Source organism: Syngnathoides biaculeatus, chromosome 5, assembly GCF_019802595.1.
Source record: "Syngnathoides biaculeatus isolate LvHL_M chromosome 5, ASM1980259v1, whole genome shotgun sequence".
NCBI lineage: Eukaryota > Metazoa > Chordata > Actinopteri > Syngnathiformes > Syngnathidae > Syngnathoides > Syngnathoides biaculeatus.
In genome coordinates, this window is record NC_084644.1 from 2967042 (window position 1) to 2978002 (window position 10961).

Consider the following 10961-nt stretch of genomic DNA (forward strand, 5'->3'; position numbering starts at 1 on the left):
AGGACACGAGGCAAAAACGTTCACTCCGAACAGCTACGGTGACAACTGGTATGCTCGGTTACTACTGAAGTGTCAAACAGTGAGAGGTATCCCACATGGTACCTTACCCGCAACATTTAATTTTTTTTTTATTTTTAGAAAAATGCTTATCCATTAACACAAGCCAGATCTTCGCATTTATAACCATACGATTACACACTGTCAGACGGGGGGGTTTCAAATCCACGCTAGCAGCAGCAATAAGGCCTGCCGCCGCCGCAGGTTCGCGCTTTTCGATTCAGGCGTTTGTTTTACCGTTAGACGTGTCATCAAATACGAGCGAGAAGCAGAGGTCTCCAATAAGGGATGTTAGTTCAAATTTTACATATTTAGATGATGACTGGGGAATACTTCCTTATGTGGTTGCTTTTTTTTTTTTTTTTTTTTAAACGACCAAGATATTACTAGTTTATTCTAAAAGTTTTAAAATCCATTAATAGTAATCACAAGCTAAAATACTACTCACCTAGACCGTGTCTTATACAGCCTGGCAGAAAACACCAAGTGGTCACTTTTCACTTTTGTGTTGTTGTGCGACACTCCTTTGGGCCACAAATTCTGCCTGCACTGTGTCGGTCTCGGGCTTAAATTTATCAGGGGATCAGTTAAGAGAAATGAAAATTCCATAACGGGCCAGATTTCTCTGCTCTTAAAGGCTATCGTAAGACAAATTTAAGACTTGGAAATGCGGAAATGCTTTTGACTTCTCAAAAGGTTTCATCCCATTTAAAAAAAAAAAAAGAAAAAAAAAATCTCAAAGTGGTTCAAAGTTCATCTTAATGTGTGAATTTTGTGACATAAAAGCCATCCCAGCTTCCTTTCACATGCCACTCTAGACTACGTTGACTGCATTTTTTTTCTCCATTTTTTAAAGGCTGATATTTCTCTTTGAGAATTTTAAGTACCTGGTATCTTCCCTCAAGCTTCACCGGAGACCTCGCGGCGTCTGAGACGAGACATGTTCGGCTGAATCTGTATTTGCGACACGACGGGTAAACATGGCGTTTTGTCTTCCTGGGATCGGGCGGGGGTGGGTTGAATAGCCCTTTTTTTAGTTGAATTTCCTTGTATTTAGAATTGCCTCGTACTAACTACTCAGTCGCAGGCCTCCGACCGAGCTCGGCACATCTTCAACTCACTTCGATGCGCCTGGCCGGGATCTGGATCAGCTAGCGCTAGCTGCACAGGAGGTCATCCAGGCCGAGCGAGGGCATCCTATCAAAGTCACAGGTGTCAAACAAGTCGCTGATTCCCTGGTCATCGCCCAATCCTAAAAGGTAGTCTTCTTGCTCCAGCAAAGGAGGCCCCAGGTTCAAGAAGGGCCCCAGCGACGAGGGCATCTGGTCTTCCGTTTGCTGGAGGAGACTGGTGTACGGAGACGTGATGGGCGACAGGGCCGTGACGGACACGGTGGCGGAGGTGCCGGGGGACGGGCTCGGGACGGTTGGCTCTGGAGAAGGTGGCGACAACAACAACAACAACAACAAAAAAAAGTCAGTCAAAAAATACAACATGCTCAAAACAGACTTTCACTTATTGAATTCTTTCAAAGTTATTTTCCATTTTTGTGGAAGCAAAATCAATACTCAGACATGGAAATTGGTTAAGTTTCTTGAAACTGCCTTAAAGTGGTAAAAATGTCTCCTTACCAATGTGATCATCTAACTTTTAATGTACTTGGTTTCGAGCCTTGTTTTTTTTCTCCGCTCACACATACACAAAAAAAGCTAACGTATGACCAAACTCCAATTGCCACCATAATTTCGCGTCTATCATGTCGATTTTTTTCCTGATTGTGAAACATATCTCTCTCTCTCGCTCTCTCTCTCTCTCTCTCTATATATATATATATATATATATCTATATATATATATATATATATGCATACACACACACATTATATTTAAATGTCAATAGCATTATACATAGGTCATATTTTATAAACGGCACAGTGGCTCAGCTGGTAAAGCGTTGGCCTCACAGTTCAGAAGTCCCGGGTTCGATCCCAGACCCGCCTGTGTGGAGTTTGCATGTTCCCCTCGTGCGTGCGTTGGTTTTTCCGGGCACTCCAGTTTCCTCCCACATTCCAAAAACATGCAACATTCACTGGACACTCGAAAATTGCCCCTCGGTGTGATTGTGAGGGCGGCTGTTTGTTTCCATGTGCCCTGCGATTGGCTCTAGCACTCTTCCCGACACTCGTGAGGATAAGCAGCAAAGAAAATGGATGGATGGAGGTTCTGAAAAAGCTGGACACATTTAATCCAATGTGCCACTTGGCATGAAAGGTGTGTGCACTTTAATTCAGATATGCCACTGCCACCTAGAGGTTACGAAAATGACGTAGCTTACACTTTCATTCCAATATGTTCGAGGTAAATATGAGTGGATATATGCACAGTTGTGCTCATGAGTTTTCATATCCTGGCAGAATTTGTTTGTTTTTTAAATACAATTGACGATTGAACAACCATAAGCTTCTTCGTGGTTTTGTGTAAGGATTATACTTTTCTGAAATGCTTGACATATTTAATTCAGATCAAATTAAAATGTGGTTTGCAACATCCTTTCATGTTTCATTTAAATAACTGTACCCATTTAAATTCTGTCTGGGTAATCAAATATATGCGCAAAACCATTCTAAAGTACTAGCAATACGAAATGTTCAAATAAAGTGCTTCAACTTCAGCATATCTATCCATCCTTCCATCTTCCATCGCTTTTCCAGGTGAGGTCATGGAGGACAGTAGCTTTCTTTAACAGGGATGTCCACACTTCCTTCTCCCCAACAACTTCATCCAACTTTTCTGGGGGAATCCCAAGGTGCTCCCAGGCCAGCCGAGAGATGTAGTCTCTCTCCAGCGTGTTTTAAGTCATCCTTGGGGTGTTTTTCCAGGGGGGACGTGCCCAAAACACACCTCACCTGGGAGGCGTTTGGGAGGAAATTCAGATTCCCCAGCCACCTCATCTGGCTCCTCTCAATACGGAAGAGCAGGGGCTCTTAATTTGAGGCCCTCCCGGACAACCGAGCTTCTCACCCCATCTTTAAGGGAGAACCCGGACACCCTGCGGAGGAAAGGCATTTCCGCCGCTTGTGTCCGGGATCTTGCCCTTTCGCCCAGACAACCCCTGAATAGTTCTTTGAAAAAAAAAAAAAAAACTAACAAAATACAGATACTTCGTTTTGCTCATACGGGTAGAAGCAAAATCACGCATTGTAAAAATGCATTACACATGGGGAGAAACGCTTTCCAGAATTTTGAGGTCAACTTTGACAAATTTTATACACGGGTGCGCTATACACAGGAAATCACAGTCAGTCAGTAGAATACAATTTAAGCCTGTTTCTTGCACAGGCAAACCTTTTGCAAAACAGTGCCTGGGTGTTTTACCAAGTAGGAAATACACTGACAAGATCTCAAAAAGCTATAAATGACCATCACCTTGGTTGTGAGCACAGAATTTCTGTGACAAAATGCACTGGTGGAGAATGCGGAACGCTCCTAAAATAAAATAGCTAAACATCTTGGTGACACACTTTGTTTTTCTTTTGTTTTGGGAGCAGACCTTGAATGACTTTGAGGAAAGGAGAATTCCCGTTGATGTCCACGCCGCCGTTTTTCACCGGACTAGTGTGCTCGCTCTCCTCGTCTGGACACAACAGAACCTCTATGGGACCTCTGGTGCTGGTCAAGTGGATGGACAGACTCTGAGGAAAGTAAGTTTATATTTAGAACACAAAGCCGACAGCTGAGGTGGAATTTTAGCCAGTAATGCACTTGAACGATACGACGCTTAACAACGTAGAACATTGCGATACAGTTGTTGTCCACTATTGGCCAAAATTCAAACGTGCTCCCCGTGTAAACTGTTTTAACATTTTTTTTTTTTCTTCTTGAAAAGCACGACAAGTGGGAAGGAAAACTAATATGAAATTGTTTAGTGGTGCATGTCGAAAAGGTTTAACGAGCCAAGAACGTCATCGACGCATGCAGTGGGAGCACGCACCTCGTCGGGGTCTGTCACTTCCAGTTTGGTGTCTGTGGGCGCTTTGACAACAATCACAGTCTGATCTTGGAGGTTTCCCAGCCGTTTAATGTCCTCATAAGTCACATACGCAAATGTGGTCAACTGGTCAAAGAGTCAAACTTCAGACGGAATGGTGACTTTGACAACTGACGTGTTAGCGAAATGGATTTTGAGCCCAGGGGTAATGCCGATAGGTTCCCCCCAAAAAATGTATTTTATCCAGATGAGGGCAAGCCACATTGCGAAGCGCTCACACACATCGTACAAGCACGTGCTCCTGCAACAAGGCTTCATACTGAGTGCAAGTGCAGACCCGCAGTCCACGCCTAAAAGCGACGTGTGACGCATCAGGCGGCTGAACATTTCAGCTATTAATCAAGGATATTCCTCATTGCTGGGCAACTCGATAATGTGCCTGGCGTCCGAGCTGCATTTTTGGATCAGCTGCTCAAGCCTCTGCTCTTCTTCCATCAGCGCTGAAACTTCTGCCGTCAGTCTTTGCCTCTGGTTCAGCGAGCCCTCGACCTCCAACAGACTGCAGCCCCTGTATGGTGCGGAGTGATCACGAACAGAAATCTGGGGGGGGGGGGGGGTCGTAAACGTCAAGAGGGGGGCATGGCAACTTACATCCACTGAATGTTGTTCTTTGATTTCTTCTTGATGAGGTGGATGCCCTCAAGTACATTGGTGATGTCATACAATCTCCTTTTCTGCACCTAAAACCACAACAAAGTAAAAATAAAAGCATTTGAACGTTTGCCGGGTTAAATTTAGCATCGAACAGCCATCGACCACGTCAGGAACAAATGCACCAAGTGAGAGAAATTACAAAAACATTTAATAACTGCATCACACTGTGAGATGTTTCCATCTTCTAGCACGGCTTCGGACAAGGGCTGCCTCGTACAAACTGCCTGGGAGTCTGTTCGTTAGAAGTGATCCGCATATCATCTAAATATGGCTCGAAACGATATGGTAACTTTGAAAAGAGCTTCCGTGTCCCATAGTAGATGGCACTGCGTGTTTTCAATGGCGAATCTCGCAGTGTGACGTAATGAACAGAGGATGGAGCCAATATGGATGGCGAATGAGACTTTCACAACTTTCATGGATGACGCGCTCTCCACTCATTTATTTCTTCTTATGGACATTGAAGTGAATAATGTGTGTGTGTATATATATATATATATATATATATATATATATATATTGAATTACAATATTTGTAGGCATGACACTTGACCTTTAATGTGGCTCTTGCATTGGATCTTGTTCATTTGGCGTCGCAGTACTAGGGCTCAACAATGCTGGGGGGGGAATAGTCCTATCGCATTTTTTTAACACTCAATATTGTTCTATATCACTTTCTTAAGCAAACTATTTTGTTCAATCTCAACGTCTTCCCGTTAACACTTTTAAGGGACATTTGAAAACTTCGGGATCATTTTTTAAGATTTATTTTCTATCAAAAGCTTAACATGACGTGGAATACTGTACAAGAGTCAGACGAAAAGTTTATTTCAAAATAAAATCTTAAATCTGACAAGGCAAAAGCTTTCAAAATGCTTCGAGTACTAATTTACACGCAATGAGTTGTACGTGAGGTCCATTACTTGATCAACCACTTGAATCTCGCATTTGGGACCGTGCTTAGCATGTTTTTTTTTTTTGCATTTGTGATATCTCCTTTTCACTTATACTTATTTTATCACAAGACATGGCATCAGAGGAAGCGGACTACGATCTGATGTTTCGGGTACAAAGGTGTTTTTGTAGTGGTTGGGGAAATTAACCCTCGCTCCGGTCTGGGATCGTAAAATCTCCCGTTGAGCGGGCGGCACTCCTTCTATGTTATATTCGTTTTATCACTGACGTGAATAAATCCTGCGTCCGGTCGAGAACCTACGATCCGGTCAAAATCCGCAGCACCTCCCTTTGAAGAGCAAGGTACCTGCAAAGTTTCTGCGGCGAGGTTAAGGTCCAAAACTCCATCGACAGACTGGGCCAGCAGGTCCACAAACTTCTTTGTTAAGAGGCCCAAGGAGGTGTCGTAGCGCGTCCTCTCCGGTGGAGACTTGGGCGCTACAATGCAAAAGGAAAGAAAAACTCAGACTTCATTTTAATGACAAAACGATTACCAGGTGGCCAGTCAAGATTCAATACATTTTTTTTTTAAGATGAGGGTAATCCGATTCTCAATAGCAACAAACACGAACTTATAACCAAGAAAAAAAAAACAATCATGCGGGATCCTCAATTACCGGAGTCTGTAATGAAATGACGCCAATGCAATTATAGTAAATGTGTATTTTTAAAACATCTAAGTTATACATATTAAACATTTAAATGGGAAAACATGTAAGTGCCATTTTTGTGCCTCATGACAATGTATTCCCATGCAGCTCCGCAATTTAGTTAAGTGCTGTTCATAAGCGAGAAACCGAAATTCGTGGGACATGTGTGCCCCGAAAGATCATCGGTGTGGTGGGAGAAAATTATCCAATTTCATTTCATTTGTCTCCCTTCCAAAATAAAACCCTATCCATCCATCCATCCATCCATCGATTTTCTTTGCCAGGTATCCTCACGAGGGTCGCGGAGAGTGCTGGAGCATATCGCAGCTGTCAACGGACAGGAGGTGGGGTACATCTTGAACTGGTTGCCAGCCAATCGCAGGGCACATCGAGACAAACGGTCGCACTCACAATCACACCTTTGGGCAATTTAGAGTGTCCAATTAATGTCGCATGTTTTTGAGATGTGGGAGGAAACTGGCGTGCGCGCAGAAAACCCACGCAGGCACGGGGAGAACATGCAAACTCGACACAGGCGGGGCCCGGGATTGAACCCGGGACCTCAGAGCTAGAGGCCAACGCTTTATCAGATGAGCCAGACAGAAGGTAGAATAAAGCAGTGTATTGCCGGCTTGCCCTTCATACAACACAACAGCTTTTGCGTTCAATTCAAGAGGGCCACATTTCACATAAGTCAGTCAATTTGAGCATGAATAAAAACCAGATCTTCATTATTTCACTACTCTGCTTTTTGTCAACAGTTTTGTCCGATGGGGTACCCTGAGACTACAGGGAGTCCTCGGTCTACGACAGATCCGTTTCTAGAGCAGCGACTTAACTCGACTTTCGACTTTTAAGTCGGATTTCACCATTAAAGTCAGAATTTACATCAAAATACTTTGTATAAAAAAACAGATACATTGGAATAAACAAGATGATGTGCTAAGCATTGCTGCTGAGAGGTGGATGGAGAAGAAGAAGCAGCTATTGCCAAGGAACCTGGTCCGCAATCCTCTCCATCTCGACAAGTACCAAAGAACCTTGTTTTGTGATCATTGTATCCAACATAGGAACGGAACCCTTCACAAGCGCTAAAATACAGGCTCCGTCTTTAATAATTTTCACCAGTGTCGGTGGTGTTGGTTACCCTCCTTTCTCCAATCTTTTTACGATCTTGAGCTTCATTTCCGTGGTCATGGATTTTCTTTTGGCTGCAGAAGCATCGCTAAAAGACACAGCTTTCTTCTTTGGGGCGATAATGTTTAAAAAGGAGGGTGAAAAACAGGAAAATACTCCCGCCGCACAAACATGGTCGAGCATTAGCCAGACAAAATGGCGGACGGGCGTCGTAAAGTCGAAATGTCTTCGGTCGAGACCGTCTCAACCCGAGGACTCCCTGTATTCGAATGTAAAATGGGTGCTGTGACCCGATAAAGAAATAGAAAGTCAGGCAGAGTGCACCGAACTGGACATCATCTAATTATACACAAACACTGAACATCTACGGTACATTCCAAAAAGGTGAGCCTAAATGATATTGCTAAATGTATTTTGAATGACACTGTCGTAATCCATTGTTGTACAGATAAAATTTGAACAAGCTCCAAATATGACTGTGGTAGCTGGCATGCAAGACGGAACCATAAAGCCGACGTTTAAGCAGGTTACACTGGAGAAAAAAAAAGTACATCATAATCTCTGTTGAATACTACGTTGACACAAAAACAAAAAAAAGCGACTAATTGTTGCACAAACAAAGGCCTCTCAAAGAAAGAGAAAATATGAAATGTTTGTTGTGGTACGTCATATAATGGCCATTGTCTCGGCTGTAAGAATGCTTTTTTTTTGGGCCAGCGCATCGCCACAGTGTAGCGTAAATATTACTGTAAAAATATAGATTTTTTTCGTGTGTTTCAACTCAGCTTTCGCTAGTCTTTAAATAAATAGTACGTCATGCGTGCACAACTTGGCGTCAATTGCAAATCTGCAACACAGCCGCGGTCTTACTCTTGGGAGTCTTTAAAAGCGCTCCATTGGCCAACGCAGCGCCCCCTCTGCCCCTCGGGGTCCTCGATGGTTCCGACTGGTACTGGTGGTCCGACTCGTCGAGGGCCAGCCGCCTTTTGGCCTACGGGGAGAAGGTGGAAGGGAAGTTTTTCAGATGATCCACTTTTGTCAAATCTTACACCGAACAATGACTGCATGTTTATTCTGTGCCAAAACAGTTCCAGTAAACGGAATACTGGTTATTACAACTTGATCAACTTCAATGAATTTAAATTCATAATTGAAGTATCGTTGGACTGAGTGTACGTTTCACTCAATCTCATCCAAGTTCCTTCACTGGCGGCAAAAAAAAAAAAAAAAAAAAAAAAAAAAAAAGCACCCAGTCCAGTTGGTCGTGTTTTTGCTTCAAACTGTACTTTATCACTCGTGTATGATGAAAAAATATCTTCAAGGTTTCCAGAACTTTCACTGCTGTCCGGGTTATTGTCACTGACAAGGCCTTGTGAGTTTTTAGCAAGCCCCCAGACTTCATTCCAGCTGTGCGTTTTTGGGGTGCAACGCAGTAATGTCTGCAGCCCGATTCTGCACCCCCTTGAAAACTCTCCTTGCAGGAGACATTTTAAGCTCGCTTTAAATCATTTGATTGAGACCAGTCAGTGAGAACTCGGTCCTGTGTTGACAGTCTAAATGTCAGCCATTTTATACCAGCAAGCAACTCCCCTCACCCCGTCTGCTCGTGGACGGGCTCTGGCCTCACACACATAGGACGACTCCAGCTCGAGAAATCAAGTTGATTGCACAAAACTATTGCAAATGACCAACACCCCAAAATAAAGCCCTGCACGTCTCGGTGCGGTTTGTACATGTTGCGAGGACAGGAAACCTTCCTTGCAAAGTAAGCACTGAGGGCAACAAACTCGACTTGTGAAAAGCATCATCACGTTGCACTTTTCTTCAGTCAGGTCGAGTCGTTCAATCGTTGCAAGCGAGCGTCGAAAATCAACTTTGTTTGTTTTTCTGTTTTGTTTCATTTTTTTGCGTGTGTCGACTTGGTCAAAATTGCGACTAGCCATGACAGCTAACTCATTTTCGAGCCCCGATGCAACTTGCCTCTCCATCGACGATTCGGACGCTGTCGCCTGGCATCCAAAAGTGAGCCCAAGTTTTGGGGGGGAAAAAAACCGACAACTTCAACCGAAATAGAGCAAAAAGGGTGCCCGAAAGTCCCGAATGGCACCCCCGACCCCCACCCCTTCCACCCGCAAATAAAATGTAAAGCCAAAGAGAGCAAGCAGCCGCTAGGCCACCGCTAACCTTGCTCATCTCTTACCGATGTTTCCATCTGGCTGCGAGGCTCAAGCATCACCAAGTTAGCACCGCGAGCTCTTCGCACTCCGGCGGAGGTCGTGTGCGGACGTCGCCACATTATCCACCCCCCCCTTTTTTTTTTTTTTTTTTTTTACACGCGCACCCCTTCGCCTCAAAGCCGGCGGGGGTCCACCGGGACAACTTGGCTAGTAGTGGGAGTTAGTTAGCTGCCTGGCTAGCGGCTAGCCGGCAGAACAACAAGCTCGGCTAACCCTTTAGCAGGGCTAGCCGTCGAGTCGCCTTGCAGTCACAAAATACATTTTTTGGGAATGAGGAAAAATATAACTGCAACGACAACAAAAAAGCGTGCCGGCCGCGAGGGGGGACATTACCGGTGGTCTTCCTAATGCGGGTCGATGTCCCGCTCCGTTGGCCGCAGCCTGTTGTGGAGTTGTGTAAATGTTGTTGACGGAGGGCTCGGACGAGCATACATTTGACGTCTGGGCGACGTTGCGAGGCGGCGGCGTCGTTATGATTTGGATAAAAGTCGCGTTGGCCTGAGCCGGGTTCAAGCGATCCGAGAGCGCCGTCAAAATGATGTTACTGTCCAGATGAGAGCCCCCGACGCCCGCTAAAATCACTTTGTCCGGAGCCGAAGAGATCCCTCTTCTCATCTTGTACTCGGGTGCTACCACCCCCCCCCTTGCTTTTTTTTTTCCGCTCCGTTCCGCGTCGACACTTTTCAAGCCGCTCTCGTTGCTAATCCAGCTCGCGAGTGACAAAAATAATCAGCGCGAAGCAAAGATGAACGTCTGAATCATCGACTTTCGCAAAGCGCTCGCCCTGGGGTGCGTGCATTGAGGCAGATGCGGCGGATGAAAAAAAAGTCGCGCAAGTCTCGTCCAGCCCGTCGAGAAGTGGCTCCAGGAAGCGGGCCCGATGAATGGAAGGGAAGGGAAACGCTTTACGCGCTCGAGAGCCCTCCCGCGAAACTCGGATTTCCCGGCAACATTTCAAACACAATTTGCATGCCTCGCGCCATTGGCTGGCCGCGCGGGAGTCGCCGCCCCGTTTTCCGGCGGGTCTGTCCAATGACGTCTCCCGAATCCCCTGCGCCACGTGCTCATTGGCAGGTGTAAACAGGTGACGTCACGACCCACGCGGGCCGTAAATCCCCAACCGGGGCGCTAGATGGAGCCGGCGACTAGTCGTGCGCGGGCACGTTGGAGCGGATGTACTCAAACAGATTGGGAAGCCCAATTTACCCTCGCTGAAGTGCATTTT

General features: G+C 45.2%; 1 protein-coding gene across 3 annotated transcripts; it reads right to left on the bottom strand.

The window, feature by feature from the left end:
• Positions 1–1050: 1050 nt before the first annotated feature.
• Positions 1051–10699, bottom strand: LOC133500779 (transcription factor E2F3-like). Of its 3 annotated transcripts, none has more exons than XM_061819900.1 (8): positions 10070–10699; positions 8370–8490; positions 6020–6150; positions 4696–4784; positions 4452–4612; positions 4048–4160; positions 3607–3748; positions 1051–1489 (listed from the first exon to the last, which is right to left on the bottom strand). In XM_061819900.1, the coding sequence occupies exons 1-8, from the start codon at positions 10349–10351 to the stop codon at positions 1215–1217; spliced, it is 1314 nt and encodes a 437-aa protein (XP_061675884.1). In that variant the 5' UTR covers positions 10352–10699; the 3' UTR covers positions 1051–1214. The 3 variants fall into 3 exon arrangements, with proteins under 3 accessions (XP_061675884.1, XP_061675885.1, XP_061675886.1); XM_061819901.1 differs by lacking the exon at positions 10070–10699 and adding an exon at positions 9700–9822; XM_061819902.1 differs by lacking the exon at positions 10070–10699 and adding an exon at positions 9480–9600.
• Between the last annotated feature and the right edge of the window lie 262 nt (positions 10700–10961).

Bases quoted from the DNA above. Each gene is read 5' to 3' on its own strand.
- LOC133500779 (XM_061819900.1), bottom strand. From the start codon at position 10,351: ATGAGAAGAGGGATCTCTTCGGCTCCGGACAAAGTGATTTTAGCGGGC. The intron at 4,785-6,019 runs GTACCTTGCTCT...TTGTGGTTTTAG, and splicing joins TCGCCGCAGAAACTTTGCAG to GTGCAGAAAAGGAGATTGTA. The intron at 3,749-4,047 runs GTGCGTGCTCCC...TACTTTCCTCAG, and splicing joins AAGTGACAGACCCCGACGAG to AGTCTGTCCATCCACTTGAC.